Source organism: Dromaius novaehollandiae, chromosome 1 (genome assembly GCF_036370855.1).
Source record: "Dromaius novaehollandiae isolate bDroNov1 chromosome 1, bDroNov1.hap1, whole genome shotgun sequence".
NCBI lineage: Eukaryota > Metazoa > Chordata > Aves > Casuariiformes > Dromaiidae > Dromaius > Dromaius novaehollandiae.
Window position 1 is genome coordinate 200,474,373 of NC_088098.1, and position 14,628 is coordinate 200,489,000.

At 35.6% G+C, this 14,628-nt stretch overlaps 1 protein-coding gene across 2 annotated transcripts in view; it reads left to right on the forward strand.

The window, feature by feature from the left end:
• RDX (radixin) overlaps nucleotides 1-14,628 on the forward strand; it is a 38,712-nt gene that overhangs the window by 5,756 nt on the left and 18,328 nt on the right. For both annotated transcript variants that reach the window (XM_064505044.1, XM_026111286.2), the window contains exons 2-3: nucleotides 2,652-2,728; nucleotides 12,281-12,364. In XM_064505044.1, coding sequence (XP_064361114.1) covers nucleotides 2,652-2,728; nucleotides 12,281-12,364 — 161 coding nt within the window. The remainder of the gene's footprint in view (nucleotides 1-2,651; nucleotides 2,729-12,280; nucleotides 12,365-14,628) is intronic.

A 14,628-nucleotide genomic window follows, 5' to 3' on the forward strand; every position in this document is an offset into this window, starting at 1 on the left:
TGATAGACATGTTCTCTTTTGGAAAGATTTCAGAAACTAATTGGTTGGTAACACAGATCTCATCTTTGTGCTGTATGCTACCATCTGTTTCCTGGAGACTGGACTTAACTAATGCAGTAGTTTTAACTTTCTTTTTCTCTCTCTCCGTTTTGCATGGATTACACTGAATTCTCCTCCATGGTATTATATTTGTATTTGATTTCTCCTCCATGGTATTATATTTGTATTTGATTATAGTAGAATATAGTAAGCTAATTGATTTGTATGTCAAGTTACTTGTGATCATTGTATTAAATTAAGAAAATTTAAAGTTGGAGCAATAGCATGAAAAGATACAGATTTACTGTTGGAGAGACTGCTCTATAAATCTTTTTTGCTGCTGTATTGAAGAATAGGTCATGGTGTCTTGGACTTACTAAAGGTTTCAGAGAATTTCTAGCAAGACGTACTAACTTTGCATTCAAAGAGAAGGATTTACCTTACCATACCTCTTTTTGTGTGCCTGTAGTTATATTTGCATTGAAAATAATTGTGCTACTTTTTATTGCTTTTAGTGCTGTAGAGTTGGCACACTTATAAAATGGTGGATGAGAATCTAATTTAGCTTTTGGATTGTTAATTAACTGAGTTTAATTCTAGGGCTTCAAGCTGCCTTTAGTTTCACTGGCAATGAGACTCTACTGGCAAAAAGGTGAACAGAGAGATTACTACAGATCAGAATCCTACTTACTGATAGTAAAAGTTAGAGCCAAGGTTGTTTTGTTTTTTATAAGTCTCTAGAAATTTTCTGAGGAGTGCATTAGAGAAAGCAGGGAGAAGAACAAAGAATCTATTCTGTGAAGTGAAAATATGCTGTTGAATTTTATCAAAGGACAGTGTTATAACGCTCCAGAAGACCTTATAGAAAAATCTGTTTTTCTTTCCTTTTTCTCCTGGTAAAATTGAAATGTTTTGAAAATAAGTTGCAGAAAAGTGTAGAAGTAGTTTGTATTTTTCAAGAATATATTGAACTAAGTCTTAGAATAATGAAGTAGTCTCGCTGATACTTTCCAATACTTTAGAATATCTTCTATAACTAAAAGCTATTTCAAAATGTACAGAAATTTCATTGGCCTTATGCTAGCCAAATTTAGTATTATACCTTTATTATTGTGCTCTGTTAATTTTGTCATAACAAATATACCTTAAGGATATTGTGTTAATTTTTCAGGCTGTTTTTTCCTTAAACAAAATTTGCTCTGTATCCATATGACAACATTAGATCTTTCTTTATATGATTTTTAGAGTCATAACATTCTTTTTTTTAACCAGCCAGCAACATTGATATCTTTTAAATTCCTCTTTCATCCATTGCCTGTTTTCTCCAGTCCCTCTTTTCAAATGTAGCTCTACAGATCAGGAAAAAATACCCCCCCCTGCTATTGCACCATAGGTTGCTGTGCAGATCTTGCTGATATTTAGCTTATTTTTTTAATTACCTAGAAGTAAAGAGAAAATAACTTCTTCGAATATATCTAACAGTATACTTGCTTGTTTCTTTAAGAATGATAAATTATGTACTTATCAAAAAATCAAAGTTTCGTATCAATTACTCCAATATTGTTTTATTCCTTAAATTTTTTTCTTCAATATCTCTGAAAACTTTATCTGTCTGAGATAGCCATGGAATTATAATGATGGAATCTCGGATTGCGATGACTTTTTCTCATTTTTCGTAGTGTAACCTTTCTAGTCAATATTATTTTTGCAGATAATGCCGCCTTTGGTACTCTTTGCAGACCAGCAGCAGGTCTGAGTCATAAAAATCATTACTTTAAAAGTGCCTGAGAAGGTGATTAGATGCTTATTCTTTCTCAGTTAGAGTAAATTGCACGGAGGGAGGATGCTGCCTACCAATAAAATTGCAAACATACTTTCTTCAAGGTATAAAAACTATTTTGAATTTCCAGGACACAATAGTAAATACTTCTGTTACCATGCAGCCATAGGTTGTAACCTTTTGTAAAAAAAAGGAAAAAAAAAAAGGCGGGGGGGGGGGAAAGAAATGAATAGTTCTTTCTTTTTTTTGCTATGATGGCGCACTTGCATTTCTCTTCTCTTTGGGAAAAAATTAGCACGTTGTTTGTTCACTAAGTGAAATGGATGCTTTAATAGGCATGAAATAAAATTTAGATTTTAAAGATCATATTAGGTTATTCTTCATTTTCATGATGTTTCAAGTTTGAGTGGAGTTGACAGATTAAATTGCAGCTTTGTAGTTCCTTGTACAAATCTTACTTTCTCTCAAGTAATGGTAATAGTTTTTAGTGTTACGTCTGGTATGAAAGTTTTTAAAGGAATGTGTAGCGTTTGGGGAGCTTGTCTCTTTATTCTAACATTAGTGGATTAGTACTCTAGGAAGACTAGAGAGGATGGCACTTTCTAGATACCTGCAGCTTGTGGTACTGGGTTACTCGGTTGTTTTGTATTGATGTTATCTACTGAGGAGTGTGTTTTGTACATTGTATTTTTGTGAACATGTGTATTTTTGAACATGTGTATTTTGTAGAACACTTGTTTATCTGCTTTGGAATTTGTACTATTTGCTGTGATGTACATGAACTCTGTTATGATTATTTTAAAAACAACCCTTTTATATTTGTTTTTGACAGAAGGGGACAAAGAGTTTGTAGAAGGCTTATTTGGACAAGAGACCGTAAAGAAAACAACAAAAAAAATGCCGAAACCAGTAAGTAGCTGTTTTCTTACTTATCTAGAATTTAACAGGATTTTCACCTTTTAGAGGTGATCAGCTGTAATAGTTTTGACCCTTGTCATTAGTAGATTTCATAAGATCTGCTGAAGTGCATGTATCTGGAGTTCAGGTAGTTTAATACCAACGCGTGAAGAAAAGGTCAAAAAATACTGGTACTGCAATGAGTTGTGTGTAGTGCACTTGGAGATGTGGGCAGTACTCAGTGACCATAGCGGTCACCATTTGGCTGGCAGGAAGAATGGCTTTTCAGGACTTGTCAACTTTGGGATGAGGTAGCATACAGTGGTTAACAGAGGCATACTTTGAGCCTAACTCAAGGTCTGGTAGAATCAGTGGAAGGATTTGCTGCAGGATTTGGCAGGGAAAGGCAGTGCATGTGCAGTGAGTTAGTCATAGCAAGAGGGCCAATTTAGGTGGTTGTTTAACCATGTTAGAAGGTATAACCTAGAGGGTAAGTGCAGGAGGGAGAGAACAAGCAATTTTTGTCATCTCCTGTTCACCTCTCAGCTGAGATAAGGGTTTATCCACTTTCTACCCAGAAAAAAAATAATTAAGTCTCTGACTCTTGCTTCAATATTTGTTCTAGAATTCTTTAAGGAGATTGTTATTCTGCCACTTGATTCTTTTGCTGTTGATGTAATATGGGAAACCTAGGATTTCATCTGCTATGTGTTAAATGACTTTTGGTTGTCTCTTCCTCCTAAATCCAGTGAGTGAAGGATGTGGAAGGGGGGAACTAAATTATCAGTGGAGGTTATTTCTATACAGTTCAATTGACTTATGGAGTAGCTGTCAAGCTTTCATTGTTTACTGGTGTTTCATTGAGTTTGCAACTTAGTAATAGAGCTGCCCTGTTCCTAATCATAAGTAAGTGTGTGTGTGTGTATGCACATAACGGTATGGACATACAGATATATAAAAGGTTTTTGCTATTAATCAAAAAATACCAGTGTACATAAGCTGTATTCTATGCCAATATTTGGAAATGGTGCAGCTTAATGAATAATGTGAGTGTTGGACTATCCAAGGATTAAGTTCTCTTCTGAGCTTTGCTGTTGGTCTGTTGGCTGACACTGACCATATTGCTTTTTCTGCGATTTTGTTTTTTCCCCCCCTGGATGGGGGCAATATAATAGCATTTTATGAAATTAGAACTAGTTATTCATATCCTGCCTCGTTCCTAAAGAAAGCTGGACTCGTAAAGGTAGGGAAATGAATTAGCAGCATACTATTTTCTGATCTTTTTGAGTCCTGGCTATGTTAATTGAGTAGTGCTTTTAATAGAGCTTCCCAACAGGAGAAGTGTATTTCAAGCAGAAGAAGGAAAGTCACTGGGAGGCCATGTAGTTCTGAGACCCCTAAAACCGCCCCTGGACATACAGACTAATGAAACCACAGAAGAGATCAGTAGAAGAAAAGGGAACCTTAGATTACCTCTTCTTAGACTGGGGTCAGAAGCTTGAAATTTTAGGCAGGCGGGGTTTCCTCTACTTTAGGCACCTGAGAGAATCACAGAAAATGCAGTTCTAGAATGGCTCAGAAGAGAAGCAATATCCTCAGAATTGAGATTGCAGAAAGTGTTGGAGGTGGTCACAATCTACCCTAGGAATGGAAATTAGCTACCAGATCTCAGGAAAGAAGCTGGGCTCATGCCAAAGGTGAAAGAATGTTGTTTCTTTTATGAGGGGCTTTATATAAGAGTTTTCATGCGTTGGGCTTTTCTTCCTGGTGATCTAACAACATGTGAGATTCAGAAGAAAACCAGGTGAAAGGAGCCATTAAGAAATGGAATTAAGTTTTTTTTTTTTTTTTCCCTGAAAAATGTCATATGCATTTTTTTCCTTGTAAACTGCAAGTTGTTGTACTTGTAATCAGCAAATGAAGAAGCAGCATGCATGAGAAATGATTCATTAAACTTACCTATGAAATCGAAAGTCAGGTTTTGCTGTGGTTGCTTCTTAAATGGTAGATTGTTTTGAAGCTTTTTCCATTTTCTTGGTGATGGAGCCTAGTCATTGGTTATGTTTAATGAATCTGATATTGTTCTTTGGGTCTTGCTGTTCTGCTAGGGTTTGATACTACTGGACCATAGAAGGTCTCTTGCTCTGGATATTCATTTCAGCTCTTGCTAATTGTCTTTAAAGACAATCTATAACAGCCAAATGTACTTCTGATCCAGAAACTGTTCACATTTCAACTCCTTTTTCTTGATTTCTTTTCTTTTTTTTTTTTTTTTTGGCCAGCTGTGCAATAAAACAGTCTGTGTTCTATAGGGTGGGGTTTTTTTTTTTATTTATTGTAATAAGAGGTCTTTTAACCTGAAAACTGACTACAGAATCATGGATATGCAGTTGTATCATATATAACAGAAAACTCAATTAACATAATACAGAATTTTTTGCACTTATTTTATCACTCTCTTCCCCTGTATTACTGTGACCTATTTAAGGCTTGTGGGGTTTTTTTTTTTTCCTCTCCCCTCCAAATACTGTTGAAATGATTCTGTTGATGGTTTGGGGGAAATCTGTTGTTCTTCTCAATATGTGAACCTGAGCAGTATGACTGTAAGTAATCTCTCCACCTTTTAGAATAAAGCTTTATTTTGATATGCATAACAAATAATGAAGTTATAGATTGGTTTAAACTAACACTAAATCACAGAAAATTCAGTCGAATAGATTTTAGTTTCACTATTTTTGCTTTGAAACTTTGTGTTGTGTTCCAGACAAAACTAAGTAAATAGAGGCTGGTAAAGAGACCTACCATATCGAATTTGAAAGTAAAGATCTTTCACATTTCCCAGAAATCTCCTTCTGAAATAAGGTTCATGGCACTACAAATGATATCTTATGAATGTTAGTAAAAGTTCATTGTTCTTACGTAAGTGTTTGGGTTTTTGTCTCCTACAGGCTATTAGGTTACATAGCTTGAGTGAAAAGGGTCAAAGTGACTTTAATATATTGTCCTGAGACATTAATGTAATAATAAACATGTCAGAAAAAAATCTATTACTGAAGCATCTTCTAGTTTGATTGCCTCACTAGAAAAGTCTGTTTTGTCTGTATTAAGAACAAAGTGACTTTCCGTTCTTGAGTGGTTTACTCACCATCTCCCCTGCTTTTAAAAGAAAATAGTTCTGAGATTGACTGTTCTCAGTTCTGCCTGGCAGTACAAAATTAAGTTTCATTTAGCTTCTATTGTGATCCCTCTTTGCAAGAAAAAAAAAAAAAATTAATTAGGTCTTTATTGCTGTAATCAAAGCTGGAGCTACTAATAGGGTAGGATTTTTTTGAAGTGTTTAGTTTTCTGCATACTGAGGAACAGAATATTTGTTGAGTCTTATTTTCAGTACTTTCTTCCTAAACGAACAGATACAAAATGTTTCTCAGATGTATGCTGTTCTCTCAGATCATTACCAGAAATAGAAACACGGAAGCTAAAATTAGGCATCATTAGTTACATAACTGTTAATCATTTCATAGGTTAAGAAGATTGGGTTTAATTGACTGAAATATTCATTGTATTTACGGGGTGTAAGAGGAGTTAAAATTACTAGCTATTTTTGCTGATAGTTTGGAACGTTTTTGTACCATACTCAGAGACATGAAAGAGAAACCTTTATGCTAGGTAGCAACAGGGCTGAATGTCGAAGCTACTGAGATTAAAAAAAAAAAAAAAAAAACCACTACCAACAACAACAAAAAAACCCCTTTTTCATTGTCTTCAGCATTTTTAGGATATTGAGTATCCAGAAGGAGTAGTTGTAGAACAATATGGACATTAAAAATTTTTATTTACAAAATTAACTTCTGTAAAGTAGTGAAATTGTATACACTATAAATTCACTGGAATGTTATTGTTTTACAGGAAAATCTTTGCGATATATAGTGCAGTGTTTGAATTACAGTTTGAATATATGATTTATTTCTACAGTATAAATGGAAAACTGATACCAGTTTTGAGGACTGTTTTCTCTTGACTTGACTACTAGCAAAATGCATGTGCTTTACTTCTGTAGCTTTCTGTTCCTAATGCTGTTTAATACTTACCTTTTAACCTTATCAATTGTTCTTTTTTTTTTTCCTTGCGTCTCTTCACATGTGTGCTCTGTGGCTGTTGCAGAGTGTACTGTGCATGTTTGTACAGTTTGTAGAGCAGTGAGAGCAATATAGTGCTACTCCTTACCACAAATAGTTTAATATGCAAACATGATATAGGCAGTAATCAGCTGAACTAGTGTGAAGAAGCTCTTGGAAGACACTTTTTTGCTATATGCAGTTTTATTAAAAGTTAGAATTGGACTGGTTCCTGCGGCTTTTACAACTGAGTAATTAATACTGCATTTATTAAAACAAAGCAAAACCACTGAAACCCTTTTTCAGGTAATTTAATTTTTTTTCCCTAAATATTGGTACCTACTCAGTTTTGGGCTTCCTAATGAAAACTGAAGTGCCGCAATTGATCTCTGCCAATGATGGCTGAACTACAGTAACCTGTTTCTCTTTAATAGGATGAAGATGTTTAACATTAGACTAAGTTAAACAGTGTTTTTGTGCATATTCTAAAGAACATATCTGAGATTGAGGAGAGGCCCAAAAGTTAATGTGATGAATGTGTAATGTCCCATTAAGTTGCGCAAGGTTGAAATTAGATCTATAAGGAAGTGTAGAAGTATTTTTAAAGTCCCTAAAGCACTGAAAATATACAACAAAAATATAATTGCTGTATAAATGTATGTTTTAATATGTGCGTATGGAAGTCACTGTTCCAGGAACGTTCATCAACCTGCTCTGCCTTATTCTTTGTTGTTTTTGATACATTCTGTTATAGATGAATAGCTTAGATGGATTCCTTTTTATAAATACTCAGATTAAATATTTTGTTAGCTGTGGCACATCTCCTCTTATCTCATCATCAGCCTCTGTCATCAAACATCAGTTGCTTCCTTCACAAAGAATAATCAACGTACATGTATATAGACATTCTTCCCTTCTGCTTTACCATATTTAATCATTCTGAAGCAAGTTTGGTAGAACACAGATAAACTGAGATCACTGTTTCTGATGCTAAGAGGCAAAATATAACTCAGGCAAGAGTTTAATGCATTTGAAAGTAAAGCACTGTTATTTGGGAAGAGTTTATAATAAATAGATTTTTTTTTAAATTGTTTTCAGAAATTGGGACAAAGCAGTCTTGTCAGAATAAGGCAAAATTACTTGCTGTAGCAATTCTTCACAAAAATTCTTGTGATTCTGTGGGGGTGTGGGTGGGGTGTTCTTGTTCCTAGTCACTGGTTTATATAGTGTTGCCGTTAAGGATAGACAAGTGAGCCAAGCTAATTGGTTACTTTAAAAACCATGAGCTACATAGATTTAGTGTTCTAACACAGAGCTTTGCAGTATCATTTACCTAAATGTCCAGCAGAATTTATGCTCTACTAAGCTCTGTTGTATACTTTATACATTCTTACGGTGTCCTTGTTTATAAAATTGACTCTTAAAAGTAGCCAGCTAAAGAAAATTTATAGTGCTAAGAATTTTTTTTCCTGTTAGAACATAGAATTTTTTAAAATCATGTAGAATAACTCATTTTCTCCCTCTATTATCTTTCTCATCATGGCCTTTTAATGCAGCCTGTGCTTTTCTAAATGATTTGTTCATATAATTTAATATATCATTACATAAATTCAGTACATATGGGATAAAATTCTGCCAAAAAGACAAGTCCTGAAAGAGGCTGACATACTGCCAATGGATTGGTGTGTGGTGTTGGTGCCTTTTCATTTGTTTTTGTTTGGTTTGGTTTGGTTTTTTTATGCCACCTTATCTTTAGCACAAGACTGCAGTTCTCACCCTGACTCTACACGATGAAGATCAGTCTAGCTGTCTTTAGCAGTCTAGCTAAAGTGAGAGCCGAGATGCTCTCTTTATCCTTGCATTAAAACTATATATAGCTGCGTGGGTTTTGACAGCACTGGAGTTTTCCTTACCCTGTAAAGTAAGGGACCCAAGTTAGCAATTTACTATGATAGAGATGCAAGGGCTAGTCTAGAAGGTTTTATTTTGCCAGGTCCCAATTCTGTCTGCCATGCTGAGCTGTGATTCAAGTATGACATTGCCTGATCTGTGATGGAGAAGGGGATTTCTCATCATGTTGTCTTTGTGAACCCTCTGGCAAGGTTGAAGTTGCCCAGTTTCTAAACATATAGCATTTCTAGGTATTCCCCAGCCATGACCACCGTAACACTGATCTCTAGATCAGTAATAAATGAAATAAATTATTAGATTGTGGAACCAAAAATATCATTTGGATATGGTCAGTTTTTAATCTCTAAAAGACAATATTTGCTCAGACATACTCATGAATTTGTCGAACCTCCTGGAGAGTTGATTAACTTACCAGAGTAGGATCCTTAGAAAGCATCTGCTCTGGGATCAAAGTTACGTATGAATGTACCAAATGAGCCTTGTTGCAGCTCTTACCCTGAGCCTGTGTGCAACTGAGCTGGATTCGTCAAGCAGCTGAGGAGCTGCAGTAGTTGACTAAGTCTTACTTAATGTTTCGTGGTAGCTTCTGAAGGAAGAGCAAGATTGAAAAGTTGACATAAAATGAGTCTTGTGGTATGAGTGGTGGTAGCCTTCCGGTGTTTGCTAGAGGAAACATTCATGCGTCTGTTTTGTCACCATTATAAGAGAGAGCCTTACTGCTTCTGTATTTATGTGGTAAAGTTAGCACAGAGCAAGTAGGTCCGGGTTAATATCTGTCTTCCTAATTTCTGGTTCAGATGACTTCCCTCTGCTGCCAGTACGGTGTTAGAAGCGTTATTCAAAGTAGCTGGATGCACAGCAACATATTACAGCAGTTTCAGTCCACTGCCCGTGGGGGCCATTTTTCTCTTCCTGTACTTTCTCAATTCCCTGCCTTATTTGCTATGTGGGAGCTTCTTGTGTGACTGTTTTCTAGACAAGTCTGTGCATCCCCCATTACTTTCCTTAAAGCACGTTGTTAGCTTTATTTAGCAGACAATGTAACTGAGAGCATACGTTTGATTGGGAGCTGGGTGAGCTAGTTTTGGGGTTAGGTAAGTAAACTTTCTGGGTTCAGTCCCAGGCTCTGTCAAAAGTAACTTTCTTATTTTCCATGCCCAGAAATAACTGAAGCTTTGTAACAATATGTTATAAAGCTATAAAAGCTCAGTATTTGTATGCCACAACCTAAATCTGTCCAAATATCTTCAGGAGGCAAATGGTATACTTTAATCAAGAGCAGTGTTACCTTTTTGAATCTTTTCTTAAAGAAGTCATATCATAAAGGGTAACATTTAAATGTTATCACTTTATTTGAGACTTTCTTAGTAGACCTGATCACCCAGCTACTAATTAGCATTTACATTTTCAGAAGTTCAAAGACAAAGAAAATAGCTGAAGTCTTTAGCAGTTACTGTAATGCATGTAAGTGACCAGGTACTCTTAATCTGTATTTGTATCTGTCTGAGTTACAGCTGTTGGAGTACTCTGGCTGTATTTGAACCAGTGACATCCAGAAGCTTACAGAATCTACAGGCTGTGTTTAGTTTTGCTTCCGTATTACACCTATTATTTTATTATTTGAGTATTTTAGTTCTTAGTCCATTTCTAGACGATGACATTTGAAATTAGGTTTCCTATGTAAAAACTTTGCTGCAGCTTCAGAGAGTCTGTTGCTACTAGTTTAACTTGCTGTTCTTTGCAGTGCTTCTGTGGCACTTGCTGCGTTTTGGCAATGCTGTTACATAACAGTGCTTTGGCATTTAGTAAAGTTACATTTTAGCCTTATTCCTTTTTACTTATCTGTAGCTGTTGTAAAGCAGACTTTATTTTTTAAAGTTAAATATTGAAAACTGCTTAAAAATTTGTAATTAGAGGGCAAAGTGAGGGCAACTCTAAACCAGTCCAGCTCAATGAGTTAGACTTAAAATTTTAAATGAGTTGTTGCATTAGAGAATAAACAATTTTCTCGCTTGAAAGGGAAGGGCACAAATCTAAAGAAAATGGCTCCTTTGCCTCCTCCCAATACATACCCTTTTAATTTTTTTTTTTTTTTTTTGCAATAAAGTTCACTATCTTTTTCTCCAAAGCCTTCAACTCTTGTTCTTTATCAGTATTTGCACACACATTTGCACACAAAAACAGTTTGCTAAACCCCTGCTATCGTCCTTGTTTGCAGGTCTATAACCTACAGGTCCTCCAGCTCTTGGTACTGTTGTCTCATATATCCAGCTCATGCCCAAAGTTGTTTACCTTGACACTAAAAAAAAAAGGAGTGAACAAGCTTTAATTGTTATACAGGGACAAACTTCTGTCCAGGTTTCTTCTCACAACTGTGATCTATGTTCTGGCCTCCTGAGACTTTTCCAGGCTTGCTTCTTGAAGTATTTCACCAAGTAGAAAAATTAGGGAGTAGTTAATGGAAATGGTTTATAGAGAAGCAGGTGAAGTGGTAGAAGTACTTTTAATCCAAGTCCTAATTTATTTTCGTTCCATATTTTATGATACACAGAGAATTTACAATATATTTGCATGTGCCTTAAATTTGGTTAAATTTCTTGTTTCTGATTTTACGTTTACAGCAAAGTAAATTTAATGTTTAATATTTTATATTCTTCTTCACTAAATATAAATAAAATATGTTCCCCCAGCAATAGGAATGGAGGAACGTTCTAGAAGTGAGAAGGCAGTATTATGTATTTAGTAGTTGGTTCTCTTTCATCACGATTCTCACTTCTATGTGTACCAATTGAAGCAGTTTTGGAGCAGTAAGGTAGGCCTCCAGATACCACCTGGAGCACCTGACTGTTTTGGGACAAACAGAAACCATGACTGTCGGGAATCATCTGGAAAATGATTCTTTATTTTACAAGAGTGGGTAAGTCCATTGAATGACAATGATTTTTCCAGCCTTATAGTGAAGGAATAGAATGGGATGAATATAAGTGGAACTAATTTCTGTAGACTCTCCAGTGTTGAAAACCTGCTGTTAGTCTATCCTGAGGTCTAAAGCTCTGTCCCATTTCCTTCAAGCGAGCTGGACCTCCAAATCTTAGAAACGCCAGGGCAACAGGCTGTTTGGCTTTTTTTATTACCAAGTATAAATACCTTGAAATGATAATGCGTGTGACTTCAGCTTTCCTTTTACACAGGTTTGGGAAACACATCCAACTGTAGTGCCCAGTAGCTGAACACCTTGATATTCTTTGAGTCTTCAGTAGTCATGTTAGCCATCCCGTTAAATCAATTCTAAGCTTTGTTTCATGGCTTGACTTTCAGAACTGATGTTAAATGTTATACTTCTATACTACTAAATAGAAGGGGTTTTTTTATTTTACAGGTTCACATTTTCTTTTTTATCTGTTGTCTTCTGCACATGTAAAAGACCATCACAATTGTTGAAATTGCCTATCATATATTGTTTCTTACAAGATAATCACAGTATATGACATGATTACACTGTCACAGTATGATCTAAATATTTCTTTATTTTCTGTAGATCAATGTGAGAGTTACCACAATGGATGCAGAGTTGGAATTTGCCATCCAGCCCAACACAACAGGCAAGCAGCTCTTTGATCAGGTAACTTGTGTGTGTGTGCAGTATAGTTTTTATATATGTGTACATTTACGTATATACACACACAAACCTATTATGGACATTAAGACATAGTTTGATAAAGCAGAAGGGTTCTCATGTCTAGATTTCCATTGTTTCCATTACATTATCTGAGTATGCAGTCATTTTGTTTGAGCTTCATTGTAATGGAATGTATTAAACTCAATGACAGCTCTGTGTAGAGAGATGAACAGTGTGGTTCCAGTTGAATTGTGTGTGGAACTGCTTTGAAAGTAAGGGGTTTTTTTATATCTAATAACAGTGTATTTATAACTGCAACATAGCTGTGAGAAGTGCATGTATGAGAAATTCCTGTAGCCTTCAGTATTGTCAAATAACAAATGTAAGGTAGAAAATTCAGTGAAGAGAACTGCTATCTTCTTTGTCCAAGAATAGAAACCACAGATAATACTTCTATTCCTAAATATTTGAAAAGTAATGTTGTCCTAGGATATTTTTTTTTAGTTAAATTCCAGAGGGAAAAAGTGAAAATTATGGATTTTAATGTGCTGATGGGTTGCAGACCCATCAGAGCTACATGTTCTCACTTGGCAGTGTCTTCAACTTCACTTAAATGGGTTGAATCAGTAATTTCTTGTAAAAGGTTGTTTTCCCATTAATTTCATGTGATATTAGAAATAAGAATCTTGAAATAATTTTATTTGATCCAGGTTGTGCAATGTTCTAGAAAATGCAAAGGGCGAAGGCTTGTCAATGTGCCGTTTCTTTTTTTCCTGAAATAACTAATAAATACTTAATATTATCTAGGTTTGAGATGCATGTATTTGGTTAAAAATGTGGGATTATTCCAGATTACTCTTCAAAAAACAGTTCAACTATATCATCAACAATTCTTTCTTGTAGAACTGTCATTCCTGTCCACTCCACTGTAGATGCTCAAAGTATGTAGTGCTGAATATTTGAAGAAGATGACACGCTTAAAGAGACTTTAATGGGTCATTTAAACACCTTTAGTATATAAGCTGAAAAGAAGATAATCTCTTTTTTTGTTTTTTGTAACACTGAGCTTTTTCTTTTAGAGGAAAGAAATCTCATTTCCAAATTTTTTTTGGAAATGACTGTCTGATGTGTACCCCTACACACCCCCATCAGCAGCAGTATGTCTTCAGCCTCTACATAGGAGTAAACGCTGTCACTTACGGGTGGATGCATAGTGATGTGTTGATCCTTCATGGCTACTACAAAGACTTCTTGAAGGAAGGGGAGCAGATAGCTTTCAAGTGTAGTAATGTGGACAGTTTGGGGGAACAGGGCAACTGTCCTGCTTTTTGTCTAACCAACAGCACCATCAGGTAAAAAGCATGGTATTCTGTGGCACCAAAGGCTTGAGCTGATACTTCTTGCCAACCTTTACTATCTTTAGCCATGCAGTCTTGGGTGGGGTGACATTTTGCTGTGTAATGTCTTGTGCCCAAGTAATCTGTTTCATCCAAACTGGGGCTTTCACAAGCAGGGAATAAAGATACAGTTTTGAATTCTTTTCCTGTCCTGGCATGTTTCATGCTCTCTTCACCTACGTTCCTCAATTCACTGTGTGTCTTTTAACATCTCAGCAGCTCTTGTAATCAACTTCTGAAAAATGTAAATTGAAAAATTATTAGGTCAGACACAATCAGCCAGCGTAGTCGTGTGTGAGGGGAGAAACATTTTCAGCCTGACCTTAAATCTGCGTGTGAGTTCCGTAGAGTAACATTAAGAGCAGAACTGTATTGCAAAACCAGCATGAAATTTTCAGACAAAAGTTTTGCTATTTCTCTATGGTAAGAAAGTTGAATAGCATTGTTGCTGAGTGGGCTGGGTCTTCAAGGTTAGTGTAGAGATGGTGGACATGACAGTAACCTTGTTAGTTATTGCTTACGGAAAATAACCTATCCATTATTTTAGCTGTTATCTAGTGTTTCTCTACTGTTTTTTGAACAGTTCTTCCTTTTCTCAGTCAATGGTTGTTTCCAGCTTTTAACTGATACTTTCTGAAGTTGATTTGTTTCCTGGTCAGTGTGTGTTTTCATTCTCTTCATCTGCTAGCAGACAAGACATACTTCTGATGTCTGTGGCTTTTTCTTCTCTTTCATTGTGAAACTTCATGAAGTTCTTGTTTATTGCACAAAACCAGTTATGTGGGTTTTTTTTAATGGCCCCTATTGTTTTAGAGAGTGTCTTAACATATTTGTCATTAGTCTCCTTGGTACGTCCTGTTGTTGATCAGA